This window comes from Labrus bergylta, chromosome 2 (genome assembly GCF_963930695.1).
Source record: "Labrus bergylta chromosome 2, fLabBer1.1, whole genome shotgun sequence".
In the NCBI taxonomy this organism is placed as follows: Eukaryota; Metazoa; Chordata; class Actinopteri; order Labriformes; family Labridae; genus Labrus; species Labrus bergylta.
Window position 1 is genome coordinate 33,179,318 of NC_089196.1, and position 27,726 is coordinate 33,207,043.

Consider the following 27,726-nt stretch of genomic DNA (forward strand, 5'->3'; position numbering starts at 1 on the left):
GTTTGTGTTTTTCTATTCCTCTCTTGTTGTCTCCCATTACGCCCCCCACACACACACACACACACACACACACACACACACACACACACACACACACACACACACACACACACACACACACACACACACACACACACACACACACACACACACACACACACACACACACACTTTGTAAAGCATCCTTGGGTTTCATGAAAGGCGCTATATAAATCTCAGTTATTGTTATTAACTTCTCAGAGAGAAATAAACAAATCCTCTATTCACAAGCCATAGTCTCTGTCTGATTGTTCAAGAGCATTTACTCTTCTACACTCCAACATGTGCTGCTGTGTTCTGATGAAGAGAAATGAAAACACACTCACACTTCCTCAGACCAGGCTTCAGTCTGTGCAGTCCACTATGGTCCAACCTGGAGGAAGAAACCAGATCAGAATCTATTTCATACATCTTCATTTAAATCCAGCATCAGACAAGAAGCAGAGTTCATCATTCAGAAACAGTGAGACAGCTTCTGTGTGTCTGTCTGTACCTCAGTGTCTCCAGTCTGCAGTGTGGATCCTCCAGTCCAGCAGACAGCAGCTTCTCTCCTCGTTCTCCTGGATGATTGTAGCTCAGGTCCAGATGTCTCAGGGGGGAGGAGCTTAGAGCTGAGGCCAGAGACGCACAACCTTCTTCTGTGATCAGACAACCTGACAGACTACACACACACACACACACACACACACACACACACACACACACACACACACACACACACACACACACACACACACACACACACACACACACACCACACACCACACACCACACACACCACACACACCACACACACACACACACACACAACATGCTTAACATCCATTGGTCCATTCTTCTCTGTTTTACCAGTAACATCCCGTCATAACCATGCAGCTGAACAGAATAGACTTCATAATCTGATACGAATAAATATTTACTCTGGTGACAAATAGTGAAGGTAAGACAGAGCGTGAGATAAACACACAGACTGCTTTGACATCAGCAGTGATGTAGAAACAGTTCTGAACTGTTTCATCTGAAATATAGATTCTTTAGTTCTTTATGTTCCAAACATTATCCATGGTTTGTTTGTTGGTGGGGAAAGAACTTCATATTTAACTTTCTTTATTCCAGTCCAGCTTCCTCAGACTAAAAGACTGAGAGCTATAGAACGAGCTCAGAGCTTTACAGCTTTAATGTGGTAACATAAAGTAAAACTTTAAACCACCACCAAGGCCCATTTAATAAATGATTCATCAAGAAAACATGATCTTAGATGAATAATGTGGATCAGCAGCACACTAACCTGAGAGTGTCCAGTCTACAGAGTGGACTCTTTAGTCCAGTAGACAGCAGCTTCACTCCTGAATCATGCAGGTTGTTGTTGCTCAGGTCCAGCTCTCTCAGACTAGAGGACTGGGAGCTGAGGACTGAGGACAGAGCTTCACAGCTTCTCTCTGAGAGGTTACAACCACTCAGCCTGAAGAGGATTCAGAAGAACACAAATGAAAGCAATGACAAACTATAGTAGTTATTTCTGAATGAAGAGAACTACATTTGAACTGGATAGTTATGTGAGCACGTACAGAGCTTTGTTTGAAGCTTTGATCACAGGCAGCAGCCTCAGAAGAGCCTCCTCTGAAGCAGAGTATTTCTTCAGGTCAAACACGTCCAGATCTTTTTCTGATGACAGTAAGATGAAGACCAGAGCTGACCACTGAGCAGGAGACAGTTTATCTGTAGAGAGACGTCCTGATCTCAGGGACTGTTGGATCTCCTCCACTAGAGAACGATCATTCAGTTCATTCAGACAGTGGAACAGATTGATGCTTTTCTCTGCAGACAGATCCTCACTGATCTTCTCCTTGATGTACTTGACTGTTTCCTGATTGGTCTTTGAGCCACTTCCTGTGTCTGTCAGCAGACCTCGTATGAGATTCTGATTGGTCTCTAGAGAAAGACCGAGGAGGAAGCGGAGGAACAAGTCCAGGTGTCCATTAGGACTCTGTAAGGCCTGGTCCACAGCACTCTGATATAAATGTGTTGGGTCAGGTTTTTCTCTGAATAATTTAGACCACCAGGATGTTGTTTGTTCTTTTGACATGAGATTGACTCCAGAGTTGATGAAGGTCAGATGGACATGAAGAGCAGCCAGAAACTCCTGAACACTCAGATGGATGAAGCAGAACACCTTGTCCTGGTACAGTCCTCTCTCCTCTTTAAAGATCTGTGTGAACACTCCTGAGTACACTGAGGCTGCTCTGATATCGATGCCACACTCTGTCAGGTCTGAGTCATAGAAGATCAGGTTTCCTTTCTGCAGCTGCTCAAAAGCCAGTTTTCCCAGAGACTCAATCATCTTCCTGCTCTCTGGACTCCAGTGTGGATCTGTCTCAGCTCCTCCATCATACTTGATGTTCTTCAGTTTGGACTGAACCACCAGGAAGTGGATGTACATCTCAGTCAGGGTCTTGGGCAGCTCTCCTCCCTCTCTGGTCTTCAGCACATCCTCCAGAACTGTAGCAGTGATCCAGCAGAAGACTGGGATGTGGCACATGATGTGGAGGCTTCTGGATGTCTTGATGTGGGAGATGATTCTGTCGGCTTCCTCCTCATTTCTGAACCTCTTCCTGAAGTACTCCTCCTTCTGTGGGTCAGTGAACCCTCTGACCTCTGTCACCATGTCAACACACTCAGGAGGGATCTGATTGGCTGCTGCAGGTCTTGTAGTTATCCAGAGGTGAGCAGAGGGAAGCAGTTTCCCCCTGATGAGGTTTGTCAGCAGCACATCCACTGAGGTGGACTCTGTGACATCAGTCAGGGTCTCGTTGTTTTTAAAGTCCAGAGGAAGTCGACACTCATCCAGACCGTCAAAGATGAACACAACCTGGAACTCTTCAAACCTGCAGATTCCTGCTTCTTTGGTTTCAGGAAAGAAGTGATGAACAAGTTCCACCAAGCTGAACTTTTTCTCTTTCAGCACATTCAGCTCTCTGAAAGTGAATGGAAATGTGAACTGTATGTCCTGGTTGTATTTCTCTTCAGCCCAGTCCAAAGTGAACTTCTGTGTTAAGACTGTTTTCCCGATGCCAGCCACTCCCTTTGTCATCACTGTTCTGATTGGTTCATCTCTTCCAGATGAGGCTTTGAAGATGTCTTCTTGTCTGATGGTTGTTTCTGGTCTGTGTGGTTTCCTGGATGCTGTTTCAATCTGTCTGACCTCGTGTTCATCATTGACCTCTCCAGTCCCTCCCTCTGTGATGTAGAGCTCTGTGTAGATCTGGTTCAGAAGGGTTGGGTTTCCTGCTTTAGCAATCCCCTCAAACACACACTGGAACTTCTCCTTCAGGTTAGATTTGAGTTTTTGGCACTCTGCAGTGACTGTTCCTGAATAAAGAAAGAACTGAAATCAATGAACAGATCCTGATATAGATGACATGACTATCTGAGTTTGGAACTTTAAACCTCTTTGTCCTTTTTCTAAAATACTAAATCTGTTAAAATGTTCTTACTGCTCTGCAGACAGTCAGCCAGCTCCTCCTGCTTCATTCTCCTCAGGAAGTGGAGAGTGATCTTCAAAAATGCCTCTTTACAGCTTCTCCCCTGCTCTTCATCCTCACTCTGACTCTCTAAGCATTCTGGGTAATCTGGACTCAGAACCCTCTGGACTCTCTTCAGCTCGTTCTTCACAAAGGTGATGATGTTCTCCTCCAGCAGCTGGAACAGAAGGAGACACTGGATATTTAATATAAACTGGTAGAACTCAACATGTGGTTCATCTGTCAGTCTGAAGGTCAGCTGGTCTAAACAGAACAATAACTTAGAATTAAATTATTGTAATGGTAGTATATTAATTAACAGTGTGTTGAACACACCATAAAGATGGAGTCCAGGTCTGTTGGATTCTGCTGGTCTGATTGATCTCTGTGAATGTTGGAGCTCTCCTGTTGAACTCTGTGACAGGACATATTACACAAGAAAACAACAAGATATATATAATGAAACTCTGAGCCAAGATATGAGTCTTTAAACAACAGAGACATAACATTAACTTCATTTTTAATTCTCACCTTCCATCAGGGGCTGCTACGTGCTACGTACTACAGGTGAGTGTATTGCATAATTTCCTGTTCTCCGCTGTATTGTGTTGTTCAGTGCTGATCGTTAGAGCTAAAAGCTAAAAGCTAAAAGCTTAATTGTTAATTTTGCCTAGTTTCTTACGACTGTTGTTTCCAACACACTGTACGTTCAGACAAACAGAAGTGATCGAAAAGCATTCTTTCTCTCTAGCGACAAACCTGCTTAAAAGTTTTGTTTATTTTAGCTACCTACTCTTAGCCTAGCTTAGCAGTTAGCTTTATTTACAATGGCTTTGTTTTCTGTCTTTCCCTCTCCTGCTCTCTCCTGCTCTACGTGTCAGATGTTAAGTTACTCCTCGTCCTCCTTTAGTGATAATCTAATAAATGTAGTTTATTTTTAGCTTTGGAGGCGAGGGTGTCTGAGTTAGAGAGATGGCTCTGCACAGCTGAGTCAGAGTCATCGTATGCAGCAGTAGTTAGTCAGCCACCTGTAGCCGGTGCGGGCCGACATATTTTTTTAACAGTTTTTATCACTCTCCTCCAGGTGCAATAGAACGTACAGTTAACAAACGGCACATTACCCCTGAAGTAGCCACAACTCTTACATAACATCTTACAGAAATACCACCTTACCATCATCCTGTGAACAACTTGTTACCGATTTTAATTATAAACTGAGGACAGTGCTTGATGCCTGCGCTCCAATCACAACTAAGACAGTAAAAACAAAAAAGGTCGTTCCATGGAAAAACAATGCGACCAATGCACTTAAGAGAGACTGCAGACTGCAAAACAAAAATAGAAATTGATAAAAATATACTTGTAGAAGCAATAAAAGACTACAACAAAGCCATCCGAAAATCAAGGCAAGAATATTTCTCAAACCTGATAAACAGCCCCAGACATCTTTTCAGGACAATAGATTCTCTGTTACACCCCACAACCAATAACAGCTCAGTGCTCTCAGGATCTTTAAAAAGAATAATAATTCTAGTCTTCTAGTTAACCCTCGACCAAGGCTGAATTTTTCTTCTTTTGAAAGCCTTGTTCTTAGTCTTTCACATCCAGTCTCAAGAACCTTTCAGCCAGTTCTAGTTGTTGTAGTTTGCCGCCCTCCTGGCCCATATTCTGAATTTCTATCTGAATTTGCAGAATTCTTATCAAATGTAGTCCTTAGCAGTGATAGAATAATTGTTGTAGGTGACTTCAATATCCATGTGGATGTTGATAATGATAGCCTTAGCACAGCTTTCATGTCATTATTAGACTCTATTGGTTTCACCCAGGGTGTAAACGAACCTACTCATCGTTTTAACCACACCCTGGATCTTGTTTCAAAGATCATTTTTAATCAGATTGTTCCAGTTTAAACTGGCAGATGGATAATCAGTAATCAGGAGGCAGAGGTGAAGTTCTCCACAGTTCTCTGTGTCTGTCCTCAAATTCTTTAGACTGATGAAAGTAAAGTGAACAGAAGACGACTTAAACATAAACACAGCTCAGAAAGATGCTGTGGTTAGTAACTGAGATTTACAGATCGCAACATGCAGTAATATGATCTCACAGAGAGAGAGAGAGAGAGAGAGAGAGAGAGCGAGAGAGAGAGAGAGGGAGAGAGAGAGAGAGAGAGAGAGAGATAGAGGGAGGAGATATAGGAGCTCAAGGTGCCAGTTCCCCCAGTAGTCTAAGCCTATAGCAGCATAACTAGGAGCTGGTCTACAGCAGTGCCAGCCCTGACTATAAAATGTATATTTACTTTTAAGTCTTTAAAATGGACGTGCAGAAGCAGACTCTCAGTGAATGAAATCTGATATTGTGGACAGTATGTCTGTTTGTTTTGGTCATCATTGGGAGTGAGGAAGGAGAGGACTTTCATTCTACCTGAGGGAAAAACAAAAATGTTCATTCAATAAAAATGCTTTAATTGGGGTGCTGGTGGCCTAGTGGTTAGTGTGCGTGTCCCATGTAGGGAGACTGTAGCCCTCAAAGCGGGTGGCTCAGGTTCAAATCTGACCTGTGGCTCCTTTCCTGCATGTCATTCCCCATTCTCTCTCTCCTTTATTTCCGACTCTATCTACTGTCCCGTCTAAACAAAGAGCCCAAAAATAAATCTTTTTAAGGTTTGTCTCTTTTTAAAGTTTGGCCTATTATTTTGACTTTGTCTAAGAATATTTAGCTTCTTTCTTGTAGGGCTGTTTTTGCTTTAAAGTCATAAAGTCCATCACACTGTCGGCTGGTTCTGTGTCAGGCAGGTTAAGTTGTGACAGGGTCGGGGAAATAGGGTGCAGGGAAGGACCCAAATGTAAAAATAAACGGACTCACAGCTGCAATAAAATGATTCTTTTCCACATTTTACAGCCATCAGGAAGGTCAGGGTTCAAATACAAACACTTCAAAAGAAAAAACACAAGATAGAACCAAAGCACACAATGATCATGAAGTGGTAAGAAAACTAAATGAAGCTGATGAGGAAAATGAAGACAGGTGAGTAGAGTAGAAGGGAAGGTCTGGGCTATTGAAACCTAGAAGAGAAGGAGGTGAATTCTGAGGACCTCTGGTGGAGAAGTAGGAGAAACAGGAGAAAAGTACGAGTCCTGGGAGAGGTGAACATGGACTGAAGACTGAGAGTGATGTAAATGGCTGAGGATGAAAGAGTGAGCCTACAGAAAAGCAGAACAGAGCTCTTTGTCAATTTCAGATCTCACCTTCCATCAGCAGGACGTCCATCTTTAAAGGAGATTGGAAGAAGTTTAGACCGATCACTCTTCATGGACACACAGCTGGGTCCAGGAGAGTCTGGTCTCTGTTCCTGCATCCTGATACAAACAAACAGCTGGTTAATGAAAGCATTTAGAACAAAGATAATTTTTAATCAGATTGTTCCAGTTTAAACTGGCAGATGGATAATCAGTAATCTGGAGGCAGAGGTGAAGTTCTCCACAGTTCTCTCTGTTTCTATTAGAACAGTATCTCACTCAGAATACAGCCAACACTGTGTCTGTCCTCAAATTCTTCAGACTGATGAAAGTAAAGTTAACAGAAGACGACTTAAACATAAACACAGCTCAGAAAGATTCTGTGGTTAGTGACTGAGATTTACAGATAGCAACATGCAGTAATACGATCTCACAGAGAGAGAGAGAGAGAGAGAGAGAGAGAGAGAGAGAGAGAGAGAGAGAAAGGGAGAGAGAGAGAGAGAGAGAGAGAGAGAGAGAGAGGGAGAGAGAGGGAGGGAGATATAGGAGCTCAAGGTGCCAGTTCCCCCAGTAGTCTAAGCCTATAGCAGCATAACTAGGAGCTGGTCTACACCAGCGCCAGCCCTGACTATGAAATGTATATTTACTTTTAAGTCTATTCTTTAAAATAGAGAGTGTGTCTGCCTCCCGTACCCCACTGGAAGATGATTCCAGAGTAGAGGAGTCTGAAAACTGAAGGCTCGACCTCCCATAGTACATTTAGAGACCGAGCAGCATTCACAATGAGCAGCAATTACTGTTAGGATACAGAACAGATCAAGATCAAGAACTTGTCCATAACAACTTCAGGAACCTCAACCTGGAACTCACTTCTGGGACAAAGTCTTCAGACTGACATCACTTCAGATGGGAATAAGTGCAGCTTGCACCATCACAGTAGTTTTTATATTTTGAGTAAGTCCAGAATATGGATCCTACAAGGTTTGTAAAAACACTCAAGATCTTTGAAGATCTTTGTCTGCAGTCTTCATGATACAGCCCAAAAATAAATCTTTCCTCAGATTTGTCTCTTTTAAAGGTTTGGCCTATTATTTTGACTTTGTCTAAGAATATTTAGCTTCTTTCTTGTAGGGCTGTTTTTGCTTTGAAGTCATAAAGTCCATCACACTGTCGGCTGGTTCTGTGTCAGGCAGGTTAAGTTCTGACAGGGTCGGGGAAATAGGGCGCAGGGAAAGACCCAAATGCAGAAATAAATGGACTCACAGCTGCAATAAAATGATTCTTTTCCACATTTTACAGCCTTCAGGAAGGTCAGGGTTCAAATACAAACACTTCAAAAGAAAAAACACAAGATAGAACCAAAGCACACAATGATCATGAAGTGGTGAGAAAACTAAATGAAGCTGATGAGGAAAATGAAGACAGGTGAGTAGAGTAGAAGGGAAGGTCTGGGCTATTGAAACCTAGAAGAGAAGGAGGTGAATTCTGAGGACCTCTGGTGGAGAAGTAGGAGAAACAGGAGAAAAGTACGAGTCCTGGGAGAGGTGAACATGGACTGAAGACTGAGAGTGATGTAAATGGCTGAGGATGAAAGAGTGAGCCTACAGAAAAGCAGAACAGAGCTCTTTGTCAATTTAAGATCTCACCTTCCATCAGCAGGACGTCCATCTTTAAAGAAGATTGGAAGAAGTTTAGACCGATCACTCTTCATGGACACACAGCTGGGTCCAGGAGAGTCTGGTTTCTGTTCCTGCATCCTGATACAAACAAACAGCTGGTTAATGAAAGCATTTAGAATAAAGATCATTTTTAATCAGATTGTTCCAGTTTAAACTGGCAGATGGATAATCAGTAATCAGGAGGCAGAGGTGAAGTTCTCCACAGTTCTCTCTGTTTCTATTAGAACAGTATCTCACTCAGAATACAGCCAACACTGTGTCTGTCCTCAAATTCTTCAGACTGATGAAAGTAAAGTTAACAGAAGACGACTTAAACATAAACACAGCTCAGAACGATTCTGTGGTTAGTAACTGAGATTTACAGATAGCAACATGCAGTAATATGATCTCACAGAGAGAGAGAGAGAGAGAGAGAGAGAGAGAGAGAGAGAGAGGGAGAGAGAGAGAGAGAGAGAGAGAGAGAGAGAGAGAGAGAGAGAGAGCGATAGAGGGAGGGAGATATAGGAGCTCAAGGTGCCAGTTCCCCCAGTAGTCTAAGCCTATAGCAGCATAACTAGGAGCTGGTCTACAGCAGCGCCAGCCCTAACTATACAATTTATAAATACTTTTAAGTCTATTCTTTAAAATAGAGAGTGTGTCTGCCTCCCGTACCCCACTGGAAGATGATTCCAGAGGAGAGGAGTCTGAAAACTGAAGGCTCTACCTCCCATAGTACATTTAGAGACCGAGCAGCATTTACAACGAGCAGCAATTACTGTTAGGATACAGAACAGATCAAGATCAAGAACTTGTCCAGAACAACTTCAGGAACCTCAACCTGGAACTCACTTCTGGGACAAAGTCTTCAGACTGACATCACTTCAGATGGGAATAAGTGCTGCTTGCACCATCACAGTAGTTTTTATATTGTGAGTAAGTCCAGAATATGGATCCTACAAGGTTTGTAAAAACACTCAAGAGCTTTGAAGATCTTTGTCTGCAGTCTTCATGATACAGCCCAAAAATAAATCTTTCCTCAGATTTGTCTCTTTTTAAGGTTTGGCCTATTATTTTGACTTTGTCTAAGAATATTTAGCTTCTTTCTAGTAGGGCTGTTTTTGCTTTGAAGTCATAAAGTCCATCACACTGTAGGCTGGTTCTGTGTCAGGCAAGTTAAGTTCTGACAGAGTCGGGGAAATAGGGCGCAGGGAAGGACCCAAATGCAAAAATAAATTGACTTACAGCTGCAATAAAATGATTCTTTTCCACATTTTACAGCCTTCAGGCAGGTCAGGATTCAAGAACAAAAACTTCAAAATAAAAAACACAAAATAGAACCAAAGCACACAATGATCATGAAGTGGTGAGAAAACTAAATGAAGCTGATGAGGAAAATGAAGACAGGTGAGTAGAGTAGAGGGGAAGGTCTGGGCTATTGAAACCTAGAAGAGAAGGAGGTGAATTCTGAGGACCTCTGGTGGAGAAGTAGGAGAAACAGGAGAAAAGTACGAGTCCTGGGAGAGGTGAACATGGACTGAAGACTGAGAGTGATGTAAATGGCTGAGGATGAAAGAGTGAGCCTACAGAAAAGCAGAACAGAGCTCTTTGTCAATTTAAGATCTCACCTTCCATCAGCAGGACGTCCATCTTTAAAGAAGATTGGAAGAAGTTTAGACCGATCACTCTTCATGGACACACAGCTGGGTCCAGGAGAGTCTGGTTTCTGTTCCTGCATCCTGATACAAACAAACAGCTGGTTAATGAAAGCATTTAGAATAAAGATCATTTTTAATCAGATTGTTCCAGTTTAAACTGGCAGATGGATAATCAGTAATCAGGAGGCAGAGGTGAAGTTCTCCACAGTTCTCTCTGTTTCTATTAGAACAGTATCTCACTCAGAATACAGCCAACACTGTGTCTGTCCTCAAATTCTTTAGACTGATGAAAGTAAAGTTAACAGAAGACGATTCCAGAGGAGAGGAGTCTGAAAACTGAAGGCTCTACCTCCCATAGTACATTTAGAGACCGAGCAGCATTTACAACGAGCAGCAATTACTGTTAGGATACAGAACAGAACAGATCAAGATCAAGAACTTGTCCATAAAAACTTCAGGAACCTCAACCTGGAACTCACTTCTGGGACAAAGTCTTCAGACTGACATCACTTCAGATGGGAATAAGAGCTGCTTGCACCATCACAGTAGTTTTTATATTGTGAGTCAGTCCAGAATATGGATCCTACAAGGTTTGTAAAAACACTCAAGAGCTTTGAAGATCTTTGTCTGCAGTCTTCATGATACAGCCCAAAAATAAATCTTTCCTCAGATTTGTCTCTTTTTAAGGTTTGGCCTATCATTTTGACTTTGTCTAAGAATATTTAGCTTCTTTCTAGTAGGGCTGTTTTTGCTTTGAATTCATAAAGTCCATCACACTGTCGGCTGGTTCTGTGTCAGGCAGGTTAAGTTCTGACAGGGTCGGGGAAATAGGGTGCAGGGAAAGACCCAAATGCAGAAAAAATGGACTCACAGCTGCAATAAAATGATTCTTTTCCACATTTTACAGCCTTCAGGGAGGTCAGGGTTCAAGAACAAAAACACAAGATAGAACCAAAGCACACAATGATCATGAAGTGGTAAGAAAACTAAATGAAGCTGATGAGGAAAATGAAGACAGGTGAGTAGAGTAGAAGGGAAGGTCTGGGCTATTGAAACCTAGAAGAGAAGGAGGTGAATTCTGAGGACCTCTGGTGGAGAAGTAGGAGAAACAGGAGAAAAGTACGAGTCCTGGGAGAGGTGAACATGGACTGAAGACTGAGAGTGATGTAAATGACTGAGGATGAAAGAGTGAGCCTACAGAAAAGCAGAACAGAGCTCTTTGTCAATTTAAGATCTCACCTTCCATCAGCCGGACGTCCATCTTTAAAGAAGATTGGAAGAAGTTTAGACCGGTCACTCTTCATGGACACACAGCTGGGTCCAGGAGAGTCTGGTCTCTGTTCCTGCATCCTGATACAAAAAAACAACATTATTAGTTACTGTGAGCAGCAGATGAGACAGTGATAATGATGATGATGATGATGATGATGATGATGATGATGATGATGATGATGATGAAGGTGGAGAGATGTGAGTGTTGAGCTGTGACATGGAGAAGAGTCATGGACAGTTAGAGATCCTCACCTCAGAGCTTCATGTTCCTCACACAGAGAGGTTTTAGAGGGAGGGACTCCCTCCTCTGTGTCCTCACACTGATCCATAGCAGAGCGCCCCCTGCTGGGAGAGCTGCACTCTGAGAAGAATGATCAATAAAGAGTTATTACATCTTCATATGAAACTTCATCAGAATCTTCACAGTTAAACTTGTCCTCCATGGAGCTTGACTGAGACAAAAATAAGCAGTCCTGTATTTGGACTGGACCCTCCAATCTGTCCTGTGATCCATGAACACACCATCCTTTCAGCCCCTTGATATGCAAACACTGCAGTATCCCCCAAAACCACCATGAAGCTTTTGACTGACTTCCTGGTGATCACACACTTCTCTCCCCTCCACCTGTGGCTGCATGTTAATACTACTGCTGCAGAAGAATATGTTAAAACTAGGGATGCATCGATTATGGATATGACTTCCAGATTATAGTCTGTGTAGGAGCCATGTTTAGGAGAATGAAGAGTAAGACACAAATTGTTCCAGCAGGTGTCACCTTTGGGTTAAGGTGATACTCTTTATAGGTAGGAACTTTCACTTGGTTTTCAGGTGTTGCTGGACGGAGAGCACATACACTGTTTTGACCGCTATGCCATGCTATGAGGTAACACAGAGTGAGCGTTAATCTTTGAGTCGAAATTTCATCCGTCTGTCTGTATGAAGAAATGTATGATGTCATTAATAAACATTCTCATGGTTCTTCAGGGTTTAACTTCTCACCCTCACTACTGTTTTCTTATCTATAAGGATCTGAATGCTCTGTCATTTCTCCTCTCCTCCCGCTTACATGGCGTGCACAGTGAGTGTGAGCCCGAGAGAGTGGACCCCCTCCCTCCTCCCCTTCCTCTTTCAGTGTAGAAGTGGTTTCCTGATGTTGACTCACTTACTTTAACTCAGAGAGGAAGGGGGAGGGGGGGCAGCTTTATGTCTACCTAGCTCCACCAATCAATGAACAGCTGCGCCTGCTTTAGGGGCCGGGTGTTAAAAGTTAACGTTATCAGTCACAAGGTGCGTCGGCCCTTCATGAAAATACGTGGTTTGTCAGATAGTCAGTCCAGCCCTGATCGTACACATGAACACATCTGGAATAAAAATGTGCTCATATATCAGATTACAGTCCAACACTCACACTGTGTAGTTTAACTTCTAATATCTTAACAACAGAAGTCAAAGTGATCCAACTTTACTCTGAGAAATGTCTCAAAGCTGAACTGAGACGTAGAACTAAGTACTTTGGTACTTTGACTGCAGACTGTGAACACTTCCTGAACATCACACTCACTCTTTCATGATTGGTGTGTTTGACACATGAAGAATAAAAGCTGACAGTGGCTCAGTGTGACTCATGTTTCAGCTCCTCTCATGTGTCAGAGCTGCAGTTTGATTTACACTGAACTCACTCAGAGACCCTCAGTCCTGTCTGAAGAGGACAGACTCCCCTTCCTCACTCTGCTCTCTGTTCTGTTAGCATTTTAGCATGTTAGCATAGCCTGCATGCTAACTGAGAGTCATCTTTAGGCCTATCCCTGTTCTTCTACTGTAATAAGAGCAGCTAGTGAACCTGGTGGCTAACTGTTAGCTTACAGCTCTTTTGACACTTAAATTAAACAGAGAGTCTTAACAACAGTGAAAAGAGTCTCTTACCTTCAACCAGAGGATTATAATATTTTACAGGACTCTGCCTTCAACACGGAGAACAGATCTGCGTCACAACTGGAGGAAGTGAAAGTAAAAAGTCCCGTCAACAGGAAACACCACAAGATGTTTATCACCATAGCAACGGGGTTTCAAATGACACTGCCCACATTTCTTATAAATAAAAGTTTTATTAAACATGTAATAAAACACTGAAAGTGATCTTGAACCTTCAGCCAAACGTGTCTCACTGCAGCTGTAGAATCACTGCTGGCTGATACTGGCACTCCACACGGCTTCAATGTGGGGTTGAGTTTCATTGTAGCAGCCCTCAACAACAACAACAACAACAACAACAACAACAACGAGGTGAATAAAGATGTCCACCTGTTGAACTCCACGCTTCCTCCTGTTATTCTAGTGGCAGTGTAACAACAAAAAATGCCACTTGAGGGAATCCAAAGTCATTTCCAACTCATGGTGTGTAAAAAAGGGAAAGTCCACCGTTGATTATATTTGAAAGTTTTATTTCAACGATCTTAAAGAACACCAACAAAAAGACGGGTGTATAGACAAAACGAGCTCGCAAACATAAACAAAGACTAGGATCCAGACATCTTCACACTCCCACGGTTGAAAAACAGTGTGGCTTTCACTAATTCCCTATCCCCCTTCACCTGTGTCTCCCTTTTCTCCCTACCTGTGGCTGTACTAATTACCACATGTGCCCAGGTGCGCAGGTGACGTAGCAGCAGACAACATTTACATAACTTACCACCCAGCCACACAATAACACACATCAAAGTGGCTACAACAGTTATTACGGCTCACTGTTACTGATGAGAGTAGAGGAGGATTCCTCCTCACTTAGTTACCACATTGAAGATTCAAGAGAAGAATCATTCATGAGCGACATTGATGATAAGTCACCAGCTGCCCACCACACACCTCTGCTACAGTGAGCCCAGCTTCGTTCATAGCCTCACCTACGGCACCAGAGAAGAAAGTAGTTTCAACGTATGCTGGAGTAAGATGCCCTCAAGTACAAGAAAGTGATTGGATACTGAGAAGAGGCCGTCTGCAGCAGAGAGAGGTTACTAGGATTGCTGAAATACTGACTGCATGTGTCACAAGGCAGAAGTGTTGCTTTTATGATTCATAAACTGCACATTCTTTTACGCAGGTTTTTATATTTTGGGTTTTATTCATGCTGTGTTTGAATAAAATAAATAAATATGTGATATTTGTGATTTGGTTTTATTGATTGTTGTGTTTTTATCAATACTCTTGGTTTTCTGTTTATAGAATGAGTTAACTTTCTGCCTTGGGGAGACTAATGACAGATTATCTGCTCCGGTGAAGCTTTGTTTATTTGATGGACAGTTTGTCTGCTCAATGCGGAGCAAGAACAGAGCCGCCTCGTCCAATCAGAGGCCGAGGGGAGGGACAAAAACAAAGAAACTCAGAAGAAAAGACAGCAGAAGGGCGGAGGGAACCGCACGGAACAGGCGCATGCTCAGTGTAGTAGCCGGGTTGGACAGCACCTTAACAAACTCATGGTTAAGAGTTTGAAAGTAAGATTAGATGAAGAATCTGCTGATTTAACACAGGAAAAGTTCCGGTTGACACCTGGAAATCGGAGGTGAGGGATATCCCTGGATGACACGGGGAAACTCAACAGATCTGTGAAAGCTATCGCGGGTAGGCACAGCTATGCTGTGAACAGACCAGAATGGGGTGACTCAGAAGAGATTAAAAGTGAGGACAGTATGGAGATCAGTCAGGGAAGTGAGAGAACAAGAAACAAAAGAGGCAATTCTTTTGAGCTCGTTGGTATAAAGAAACAAAGGAATCTACGATCTGGAGGAGGAAGTGGGGAAATCAGGGTTGAAGAGAAGGAATTTCTCAGAAAGTTATGTTGGGATATATGACCTACAATGTAAGGGAATATATACCCAGACCAATGAGATGCTTTAACTGTCAAAGATTTGGACACACTGCTCAGACATGTAAGAGAAGGAGAAGGTGAGCAAGGTGTGGGGAGGATCATGAATATGAGCAGTGTAAAACAGGTATGCAACCAAAGTGTTGTCACTGTGGAGGAAATCACAGTGTGGCATATGTGAGGTGATGAAAACGGAGGTGCAGGTTCAACAAGTCAGAGTGCACAATACAATCACATATGCAGAAGCTGTGAAGGTGGTGAAACAGGGGAGAGGGAGAGAGATGGAAGATACAAATGAAGGCCAGAAGAACACACAGCCAGAACAAACAGAAGAAGGGAAAGTGTGCGTGGATCTGAAGAAACTGGTTACATTCATAGCAGGGGTCATAAACGCAACAATGGAAACAAAATCAAACACTGAAAGAAAACAAATATTAGTAAAAGTGGCAGCAAATCATCTAAACATGAACAAACTGACATGGGAGGAAGTGAGAAATGATCTCAATGCCCAGGCTCGTCAAGAAACATCATGTATAGGATAGCAAAAGACCCACCATGGTTCTTTTATTACAATGAAACGCAATGAGCTTTTCAAAGAATTTTAACCATTTATAGGTCCATTACCAAGATTACCAGATGTTATCTGTGTGCAACAAACATGGTTGAAAAGTCACTTAGATTTCAGAATTAACAATCACTCTGCTGTTAGGTGTGATGGGGGAGGGGGGAGGAGAATGTGCTACATTTATTAAAGGAAATCTTTCATTCAGAGCGGTTAGTAAAGGGAGAGAGGGAGGATTCATACTCATAGAAATGTGGACGGATGTAGGACAGACAACTATTATCAATTATTATAATAAAACTAGATCTCATCAAATGAAAGTAAATACAGGGACAGACTAAAAACCATGTGGTCTGGAGTGGAGATTTGAACTCACACAGCACATTGTGGGGAGGGAAAAGACGGATACTAAATAATAGAGCAACTTTAGGAAGACAGTCACTTGGTATGTATAAATGATGGTAGAGGAACACAAACAAATATTCATACAGGAAACAGTTCAGCACTAGATCTGATGCTGGTTTCAAGAGAATTGGCAGGAATATGTGAGTGGAAAATATGGGAAGAAACAACAGTTGGAAGTGACCCGTTTTCCAATATTTTAGAATATATATGTGGATAGAGAGGTAAAGGAGGAGGAACGAGAGGAACAGTGAGTATTCAGTAAAGATAAATGAGATCACTTTCAGGATGTGAAAGGGGAAGTGGGGAAATAGACATCACTCGAGACATAGAAGAGGTAATTGAGTAGTTTTTTGTGTACTTTTACTTTTAAAGTAGTTTTTAAAATCTGTAATTTTACTTTTACTTAAGTAGAATTTTTTAAGTATTTCACATTTTAAATCCCATCCGTTACTGAGTAATGGCTGAGGCTCCTCCACTGTCAGGACCGGAAATACACGCAAACAATTTCAAAATAAAACCAGGCGGCACTTCCGGTTTAACGTTTCATTCATTTAAAACTAATTTACGGGAATTCACACAAAATACTTCAATATAAAACTGAGGAGTTACATCCATTTGAAACGTTTTAGTCATTTATTTATATGAACATAAATACATTTAACGAATATAAATAAATGTAACTCATTACTCAACATCCTCTTTTTTACAATCTCTAATTTATTCGGTTAAGACGAGAGATGAACAGCAGAGTGAATTAGTGCAGAGAAAAATGCTTATCGAGTCTGCAGTTAAGGCTCTCTTCTTGGAAAAACATCTCATACAAAATTCCTTCTTTAAATATTAAAGTGAAGCATAGAAGTGCAAGAAGCCTTATTTAATATTTTTTAGGACAAAATCAAATAAGCTGATATGTATAACTAAACTGAAGGATGACATTAATGACATTAAAGCCAATAAATAAATAATTAAAGCAATGTGGGAATGCATGAAGGCAGGCATAGTTAGTCACTATTCATGTTTACAATAAGTCATGATGTCATGACATTAATATATATAATAGGCCTGTTCATCATGTTTCATTCTGTTGACATATTTCACAACAGGAAGTTCTCCTGCACTCCTTCATAAAGTCATCATTTCACTCTTAGACTGTACAGCGGCACTATTGTCTGAATATAGTTTAACTTTTATTTGTCATCATAGTTTGAGCTTACCTCGTGCATTTTAATTTGATATGTGGGAAAAGACACTACCATTGTAATAAAACCTGCTGATAAAGGAGGTGCTATTTGTATTTTAAAACGGGCTAACTACATAAATGAAGTGGAGCGACAGTTGTCAGATCCCGTTTGCTATGAAAAGACAGACAAAGACCCAATCGCGTGAGGTTTCTCCCAAAGCTCCCTGTCTCTCACACACCCCTGAGACCGGTCTTTCCCTCTTTCCCTCTTTCCCTCTTTCCCTCTGTCAAGAGCCATAAAAGTGCAGAAAACAGCAAAATACAAAAGCAAATATTGATCATTTTATTGCAGATTTTGTGTGTACATTTTGGCCATGAAGGTGTCCATAAAAAAGAATAATGCAATCAAATAAATGTTGTTGCTACTCTTTGACATATCAAAGACTCTAATCACCATTCAACTAATAACCTTGCATTTAAAGGGTTACAATTCAGAAAATAATTGAATGTTTTGAGCAAGTCGAAAGTTGTTTAACTTTAACTAACGCAGCAGAAAAATATAAATACATTTTAGGAGGGCACAATGTTCCAGCAGTGGTGTTGTTTTACCTTTATATGCTGTAGAAGAAGCTCGTCACGAGGCAGGATACTGCTCGCCACTGTGGCGGCGATAAGCATGAAGTACACTTCCCTGACAAAGTCAGTTAAATTAGAATGATTACAGCCAAAAATGAAAAACATTGATAAACGGATACGAGGCAGCAAAGATATATTCCAATACCGTTTAATTCCTGGATACACCACAAAGCATCATCTCTGACTTAAAATAAAACTTGTAAACTAAAAGTGGTACCAAATGTGTTTTTATTTTATCAATATTTCAGCCCTTGTTTTCTTGCTGTCAATTTTCAGATATTTGTTTGAATCTTAACCACGTTCAAAAAAAACGTTTTTTGTTTTATTCTCGTAAATTTACAACTTTAATCTCGTAAATTTACGATTTTATTAACGTAAATTTACGAGTTTAATCTCGAAATTAAAAAAATAATAATAATTTAACGTGGCCCTCATCCTCCGTCGTACACTTCTATATCATAAAATGGGTTTTTTATGAAAGACACACCTTCTCAAAGACATAACCCTTGTGCCCTCCTCAAATGTATTTATATTTTTCTGCTGCGTTACGCTGTAATAAATGATTCCGTAGTCATGTACATTTTACTTAATATATCTGATCAAATGTATTAAATATAAATGCGTCCTTGATTTTGTGGCAATTGTTTAAGTAACTTTCATACAAAAATGTTTGAGATAGTATCTGCTGATTTTGGTTACATTAAATATAATCTTTATGTTTATGTAATTCTAAATCAAGAGTGAATCCAACTCAGTAGAATTAGTCAGTTTTTAATTGAAAAGCACTTCCTGTTATTTTGCGCCTTTTTTCTTCTTTTGAATTCAGCAGGCTCTCATCTGGTCACAAGACATAAAGAAAGTGCGGATGACTGGTGCCCCTTTCCCTCCATTTAACTCATCAATTTAATTTGGTTGACAAAGGTAAGGAGAGTTATTTTATACTGTAATGTTTATGACTTGTGGGTGTATGCTACGTTACAAAACGAAATTAGCAAGCAAAGTAATACAGAGAGACAGAGACACAGTAGAGGCGGAAAGGTAAATTATGCATGTTATGTTAGGCTATAGTGTGATGGTATTACGCAACGATATCAGAAAGATATCACGAGTAGTTACACTGAGAAAACCACAAGCTTTATTTTGAAAGTTGCTGAAGAGGAAAGAGGAATCGTTCGCGCGGGGAGGGATGTAAACAACATGGTCATAGTTTTCTCATTCAGCAGGTAAAGGTACGATAACGTGTTGAAAAATGCGAGGAGAGAAATTGGCAATGCAACGACAGTGTCTTGAACCGTAATTTTTCAGCACAGCCGATCATGACAGATTTGAGTTTCGTGAACTGACGACCACGCTCCATTAAAAAACACAAAATTTATCACAACCGAGAGCTGTTAGCCCAGAGCTGCTGAATCACGCATTGACTGTGACTGTGTCTGTGATACTCGTGCAAGCTCTCACGCATTCCTTTTTTTTCACGTGCTGAAAAGCATAAATTGCTCCTCTTTATTTAATCCTCTCTAATTTACAGTATTTCCTCACTCGCTGCTTGCTGACACCGAGCTGTCACTAGCAGGCTACACTACATTTTTACAGTTTCCCTCTGTGTTCATTCTATTATTGTTTATGCAAAGAAGATGTCTTACTTTTTTTTTTTTTTAACTATGCATTAACTACTTAATAATTAGAGCTACTTACTTATTTTTTAGATACGTTGATAAGGTAATTCAAAGTGAATTTGTGAATGTTGTTAAAAACTATACTTTTGTCATACATGAAACATGCAGGATAAAGTAATCCTAGGAGGTTAACCCACTACATGAAGAATATATATTCACTCGTGGAAGTTTAGTTTTAAAGTGCAAACACTTTTCATAGGCTGAACTGGGTTCTTTCTCTCTCTGCCTTTGCTAGTTGTGATAAAAAATATCTATTGATTTTATTCAATGTAAAAATGTAACTTAATTTTTTTTTTTACAAATCCGTCTTCCTTATATTTAATGTAACCAAAATAAGCAGATACTATCTCAAACATTTTTGTATGAAGGTTACTTTCAACAATTGCCACAAAATCAAGAAAGCATTTTTATTTAATACATTTTATCAGATATATTAAGTAAAATATACATGACTAAGGAATCATTTATTACAGCGTAACGCAGCAGAAAAATATAAATACATTTGAGTAAAATGCAACATTGATGGTTAAGACTAAAGAAGTCTTATCCTAATTCTAATTTAAAATGAGATGCAACGTTTTTCATCAAACTCATTGGGTATATTATGAGCATTAGGACAAGAATTTCTACATTTCATCCAGAATTCATGTTTAGAATAGAACTAAAGAGACAAAGAGAACACTTCCAGAAGAACTCTGAAAATCTAATTATAACTTTTACTAGCCCTTCAATACAAGCTATAGTACACATGTAATTGAGAGGGTGATGTTTTTATATTCAAATAAGAGCAAAGGCACATCTCTAATTTAAATATTTCTGTATTATCTTCTAGGTGTCTCCAGATGAGATGGCGGTGTAAAATCTGTGGATTCATAGCGACGACAAGGGGTGATCTTCTGACCCATTACAGACTACAGCACAGGACATTTGAAATTGGAAATTTGATACCTTGTCTTGTTCATGATTGTCCATGCTCCTTTAAAACTTTGAATGCCCTACGCACACATCTTTCAAGATATCATCCAGAAGATGAAACTAGAGGGCCAGGAGTCATCTTCTGTTTTACATGTTTAATTTGCTCAACTCAACATCCCTCTAAAAAAGAATATTTTCTTCACCTTGGTAATCACCTGAGGAGATATGAAACTGTAGAGTGTGTTTTTGTTGGATGCACATCTTTTGTTGGCATCATCTTCTGTATGTTAAAGGCTGCTTGAAATGCTGTACCTTTAATAAAGTCTGATAAAAAGTGTTACTTTCGTCAAGCATTAAATGTCATTGTATCTTACTTAAGTAATATTTATTCTGTATTTTCTGATCGACTAATTCTAATCTCACACTAAAATGTAGGTCATAACGCGAACATGTATGTAATTGCCAAGAAATTATTATATTTACATTTTAATTAATTTTATTAAGGAAAATTAAAAAAATGCACTGAATATAAAGATTAGTATTACTCAATTTTATATCATTTATATATCAAATTTAATTATTTATATCAGTACCTTTTACTAATTTAGACATTTCTCTTATTGATATCTACTTAATGTTTTTGTTTAAATTTGGTTAATTTATTTTTGTGCTTTATTTGAATCTACTCAGTTTAAACAAATAATTCTTAAGGGTCTGATTTGAGTAACATTAACTCAACTTTTAACATAGTTAGATTAAATTAATAATATTGCGTGCAATCTGTTGCCTCAATTTTATAGAGTAATTATGGTGTATCTTTTTTTTTTTACAGTGTAGTTAAAGTTAAACAACTTTCGACTTGCTCAAAACATTCAATTATTTTCTGAATTGTAACCCTTTAAATGCAAAGTTATTAGTTGAATGATGATTAGAGTCTTGGATATGTGACAAACTAGTAACAAAGTTGATTTGATTGCATTAGTCTTTTCTATTTAACCTCTGGACACCTTGGTTGCCAAAATGTTCTCACAAAATCTGCAATAAAATGATCAATATTTGCTTTTGTATTTTGCTGTTTTCTACACTTTCTATGAGCTTCTTGTTGTGCAGATCTTGTTTTTACTAAGCAGTCTTTGTTTTTCTTTTGTTTTTCTTGTTTCTCAACAATAGTCAAAGAGCCGATTTCTTCTGTCGTTGTCAGATGCTTCACAGGAGGCTTTGCCTGAGAACAGGTACTTAACTTTATTTGGATGCATTTCTTTGTTTCTTCTATTTTGTAAAATATTTGTATTAATATTTTGTGTTCACTCTATATTATAAAATGCCCATTGTTTCACAAATGCTCATCTTCTCTCTCCAGATGCAATCATAAAACAATTAACCGGTTTCCAACGGTGGCGCTGCTCTGTAGCGACCCGGGCTGCCCGAAGTATTTATATACTTAATAATGTTATCGTTTTATGTTTGATGTGAAGGATGATGTTGATGTTTTTTTTATTGCTGCAGCACGGGTGAAGAGCTGAAGACAAATTTCTCACTTTGTGAGACAATAAAGTTAATCCTGTCCCCTGCTATCCCTCGGCCATCTGTGACCACTTCTACTCCCTGCACTGTTTGATATTGTTTGTTCTGTTAAACTAGTTATTTGTATTTATTTATATACAATATTAGAGTTATTACCATTTTATTCATGTTTGTTTGGAAGTACTTTTTATTTTTTAAATAAATTCTGTTGAATATAAAGATGTATGAATGTTTTCATTAAGTCTAGGAATATTGTCTTTGATGGTTAAACTCTGCAATATAAGGGGCAACCGCTGAAATCTGCATAAATACAATTTTCTTGCAATAAATTCTGACTACAGCGATGTGATTGTTGCAAATCCTTTCATTGGGATAACAATGCAACTGAATTTACTTGCACAGCCCTATAGCCTACCCTGACCTATGTTTTAATTCTGTTCTTTTAAAGGAGGATTATTATGATTCCAAAGAGGTGGAGAATCTCAAGTCCCTGGAAGAAATACGACTGCAGACTTTCACTTTAAACTTGAAAAATAAGGAACTTAAGACTGGTAAGAGACCACATAGGTGCTCAGAGTGCGGTAAAAGATTTAACATAAAAGGATATTTGACCAGACACATGATGATTCACACTGGAGAAAAACCCTTCAGCTGCTCTCAATGTGAGAAAGTATTTACCCATAAGGTCAGTCTGACATGTCACATGGCAATTCACAGAGGGGAGAAACCCTTCAGTTAACCTTTTTGCAGTAAAGCATTTCAACAAAAAGCCAACACATTTTATTTCAAACAGGAGAGAAACCCTTCAGCTGCTCTGAGTGTGGTAAAAGGTTTAGTTTTGAGGGAAATCTGACCAAACACATGATGATTCACACTGGAGAGAAACAATATCGCTGCTGTCACTGTGAGAAAAGATTTACCCATAAGGTCAGTCTGACATATCACATGACAATTCACAGAGAGAAATCCCTTAGATGCTCTGAGTGTGGTAAAACAATTTAGACAAAAGGGGATCTGAAGTCACACATGTTAGTTCACACAGGAGAGAAAGCCTTCAGCTGCTCTGTTTGCAGTAAAGGTTTTTCCCAAAGAGGAAATCTGACCAGACACATGTTAGTCCACACTGGAGAGAAATGCTAATCCTGTGCAATGGTAAAACTGATCCAGAGGAATCCAAGTTAACAACATCACTAATCTGTATTCATAAGTATGTATTGACTAACAGATGTATAAGTGCAGTTATAAAGGGATATAAGACAATTCTGTTGACAGAAATCTGTCTCTACTTTTTTGACATTGATGTTTTGTTGCTGACATATGAACCAGTAAGTTGGGAGCAGCTATGACGTTTGAATTGAAAGGGTTTATATGAAACAGTTACAGTGTAAGGATCCTTCTTCTCTCCTGATATCTTCTCTTCTTTCTGTCACTCTGTTTCCTTGGAGGCCTCTGTGTTGGGTAGCACAAGTTCTTCAGACAGCTCATGTGTAACCTTGTAATAAATAAACTGATGTAGAGTGAGAAAGACTTTCATCTACTTGTGTTATTTTGTGTCGAGTGTCTAAAGTGTCTTTGGTAAAGAAAAGGAGCTCAGCAGATCCTGATGCAGAGCGACCACAGTCAGGTCAGGTCGATGTCGATTTCACTGAAAACCTGTAACCCTTAATAAGAATCCTGCAGTCAGAATACAAAATAAAGAAAATCACAAACTGAATGATAACACCTGTAGATGTCATCTGGCATTCTGGATTTACTCAACATCTTGTTAGAAGAAACGATAGAGATGCATTATAGCCTTCAGTGTGTGTAACTAAATGGTATATGGAAAAAAAACACTTCAATGATGTGTTTATTTGTTCTGTTATCATTTCTCTCTCTGGCTTCCTTTTTGCTGCTTCACTGCTTTTTATACATTTTCAGCTAAGAGGAAAATGATTCTTCAATTGGTCTTGGCGCTATCCAATTCCCACGGTAACCTGACTCGTCATCAATCTTAAAACTTTTCTTATTTCAATAAAAGTAACTGCTTTCATTTATCAATATTTCACCTCCAAGCAGACCCTTATTCTAAAAGACTGAACACATTGGTTTGGGTTAGGCCACGATAGTAAAAGAGTTCAAAGAGGAGACTTTAATGCAGCGAGGTTACAACTGTTTATCGTGTGTGGTTCTGAAAAGCAAGGAAAATATCTATGAACAAAATTCTTCCCATATACATTCCTATTATAATTGTAAGGTAATCTGGGGAAGCAGTTTTCCACTTATACAATGTTAACCATGCATCTTTTAGCATCCTTACCTTCCTTTTTCCCATTTTAACACCAAACAACACAAATCAGAATTTAAGTTAATATAACCATTAAATGAATCTGAATTTTAGTATCTATTCAGTTCTTTATCTTTTGTTTACAATTTAAACAAACCAGTTAAATGTGTTCAATATTAATTATTATTTACCCTTCTAATTTAATTGTTTCCTGTGAACACTTCACTATAAAACCAGAATGCAGAGTGCATCACTATGAAATAAACAGCCTACATTAAATACATGTCACCATTCAAACATTCTGAACAGATAATTACCAAAGAACACAGCACACTTACCAAAGGTATCTCTGCTGTCTTCCTTTCATTGAATTCAGCCTGAAAGTGTCTCAGCCTCTCACCTCACTCCTGCTCTCACACACACCGCTGACACTCCTGTCTGTCAGTTAGAGCCACTCAGCAGGTTTACACACCTGGCTCACAAAGGTTACCTGATTTCCTGACCTGCTCAGTGCTGCTCTCCAGTGTTCAATACAAACTTTAAATAAAGGCTGACAACAGAGATAACCTGATAAGTAATAATAAAGCTGATTAACCTTTAAACACAAAGTAAATAAAAGCATATTAATATTTTAATTTTCAGTTTGTCCTTAGATTTTAACAAAACAAAGACTGATTTAAAAAAAATCCCCCAGACACCAAACATTTGTTATATGGAAAATAACTTGTTTTTTTTCATAAATAACAACAGTGATCAAGTATTGAAATTAGCATCTAAAGGGTTAAAATCCTCAAAATGATTGAATGTTTGGTAGTTTTAAGCAGGGCGGAAGTTGTTTAAGCGTTCATATAAAGTGTTACCCAAGAAGAACTTAGACTGAGGTTCTGTCTGTGTTTAAACAGATGTCATGAATGTCACAATGTTTGCCCCACACACACACACACACACACACACAGTGGCTCAGGCTCAGGGCTCAGTGTGCATGTGTGTGTGTGTGTGTGTGTGTGTGTGTGTGTGTGTGTGTGTGTGGGGGGAGCGAGTGAGGAGAGAGAGTACGAGGTGAGAGAGTGTGTTCGGCACAAGGGTCAACCTCCGGTCTCGAAAAATGAAGCCTTCGCTTAAGTACAAAAAACTGCAGTTCCTCGAGGTTCCTCTTGAGGCTGGCTGCAGAAGCGCCGGAAGTGCCATAAGCCCACAGACAAAAAAGCCCGTTTTTACCACAGGAATCAACATGTTTACAGCCTGGTTCAAAAAACGAGATATATCTGAGAAGTTGACGGCCCCTTCTCCTCACACTGTGGGGGGGGGGGGGGTGAAGTTTTTTTATAACTCATCGGATTGTTTTTTATTAAGGAAAACGGCTATGCCCATATTAGGATTGTGACAGTTTGATTGACAGCTCTGCGCGCCGCATCTGTCTGTCGCGTCCATGGTCGCGTCAGGAGCAGGAGCTATGTACTCAACACTAGCTTAATTCGGCTTCATCCCGTTCCCGACCTTGAACCGTTAGCTTTCTTCATCTTTTTTTCTTCGTTTGGAGTGTTTGTTTAGCAAATATCTAACAACGAATATGTCTTGCTGTGCGGTTAATTGTAGTAACAGACCATCCAAGAAGTCGATTCTGCAGTTTTTTCGATGAGTGATATAGTAGTGTTATATATTTATTGAATACTCTGTCAGGTGTCTGTCTATTTTTGCGGGGCTAGCTTGTTTAGCGCTAGCTTGTAAACCAGCCGGCTAACTGTACAATTGGCCTCAGTGTAGCCCATTATTTACGCTCAATGGTTTAGCCGATCTCCCATCCATGCCAAAGATGCTAAAGTTAACATCTCTAGCCAGCATTATTTAATTGGGGAAAAAAGTAATTCCGAAGAGTTAGAAATTTGAGTTGTTAAGATGTTGAAAAGAATGAGTTTGTGTGAAGCTAAAGGTTCACCTCGGTGGTTAACCACAGACTTTAAATATGATTATCTGACGTTATGATGAATGCTATACTCAACATAAATGTCAAAATTTATAAATAAACTTTGGATATTAATTCTGCGTTAGTACTTTCCAATAATAATGTAATATGTCATTGTTATTTTTGAGATTATTTTTTTGGTTGACGTTCATTTCGACGGCCCACAAACTGAAAATTATATTTTCTGTCATGATTTTTATAACATAAACATGCGATAACAAGTACAACTCGACGGGTAGAGATCAGCTATATATTGAAGCTGTGCCAAGTGTGCCATTACGCACAGAGGTAGAGAGATATGAAACATCAACTTCAATCAATAATCAGTTCTAATGTTAATCCGTTTAGCACAGAATATTGGGAGTTACACCCATGTTGTCCAAACGGCTCCAATAAGTGCGCCAGGGACCAGAGGCTCTGAATATTTCTGATGTATTCCGTGACTTTTTTGTCTCCTCTTGCCGCGACGGAACAAATGAAGCGTTCTTAATCGATATGGATGCTCTTACAAAGAATATAGCAGTAGTAATATATATATATATATATATATATATATAAATAACATACAGAATGAAAATAACATATACAGTAAAGCAATATGTACAATAAATAGTTTTAAGAATTCAGCCATGTTGATGTATGTGAATAAGATAGACTGACATATGTGTTAACACATTTTGCCTGTAAATAGTTTTCCTCTAGGTGATTCAGATAGGCTGGAGCAGTGGATGCTCAACCTGAGAAGACAGAACTGGACTCCCAACAAGGCCTCTCGTCTGTGCAGTGAACACTTTGAAAGCTGTCACATCGGCACTGATTCCAGGGTATGGAGATATTTTAAATATTATTATTAACAAAGAAATGTATTGATTTAAACTGATGAAGTACTATCCACAATAAACTGCTTAATTGCACAGTGTAAGTGCAACACAGATGAATACAGTAAATTAACACAAAATGGATTTAATGGATAACTGCTATTTTCTGTCTAAATCATTTTTTCCTTTTTCTTTTTACTTTTTAATAGGGGAGGAAATGTCTAAAGAACACTGCTGTGCCTACCATTTTCCACTTCCCAGAGGAAAAAGTGCCAGGAGGAAAATGCTTGGTGGTAAGTGCAAATGAGGTAAGTGACAATGGCATGGTTGTTTTGAGTAGTGGTGAGGAGGTTTCAGATGTAGGTGATGGTAGCAGTGCCGTAAATCTCATTGCTGATCACAGCAATGTCATGATGGAAGACACACCCCAACAAGCCTTTGTTGCTCAAGATGTCATTCATGATGACATTACGCTGACAGCGAATGCAGGGGAAGATGTTGGTCTAGGTAGCAGCAATCAACCCATACATCAGAGTAAAA

General features: G+C 39.5%; 3 protein-coding genes across 3 annotated transcripts in view; 1 reads left to right on the forward strand and 2 right to left on the reverse strand.

The window, feature by feature from the left end:
* The window catches only part of LOC136181134 (NLR family CARD domain-containing protein 3-like), a 60,498-nt gene extending 56,704 nt beyond the window's left edge, over positions 1-3,794 (reverse strand). Inside the window, exons 1-4 of the mRNA XM_065961564.1 lie at positions 3,534-3,794; positions 1,608-3,408; positions 1,328-1,501; positions 366-700 (exon numbers count right to left, since the gene is read on the reverse strand). Coding sequence (XP_065817636.1) covers positions 490-700; positions 1,328-1,501; positions 1,608-3,408; positions 3,534-3,570 — 2,223 coding nt within the window. The 5' untranslated portion in view covers positions 3,571-3,794 and the 3' untranslated portion in view covers positions 366-489. The remainder of the gene's footprint in view (positions 1-365; positions 701-1,327; positions 1,502-1,607; positions 3,409-3,533) is intronic.
* Positions 1-27,726, forward strand: part of LOC136181107 (NLR family CARD domain-containing protein 3-like) — a 432,016-nt gene that overhangs the window by 298,264 nt on the left and 106,026 nt on the right. The gene's annotated exons all lie outside the window — the stretch shown is intronic.
* On the reverse strand, positions 3,861-13,383 carry LOC114919057 (uncharacterized). The gene is made up of 7 exons (XM_065961698.1): positions 13,306-13,383; positions 11,634-11,742; positions 11,349-11,459; positions 10,080-10,190; positions 8,443-8,553; positions 6,806-6,916; positions 3,861-3,975 (listed from the first exon to the last, which is right to left on the reverse strand). The coding sequence occupies exons 2-7, from the start codon at positions 11,708-11,710 to the stop codon at positions 3,876-3,878; spliced, it is 621 nt and encodes a 206-aa protein (XP_065817770.1). The 5' UTR covers positions 11,711-11,742; positions 13,306-13,383; the 3' UTR covers positions 3,861-3,875.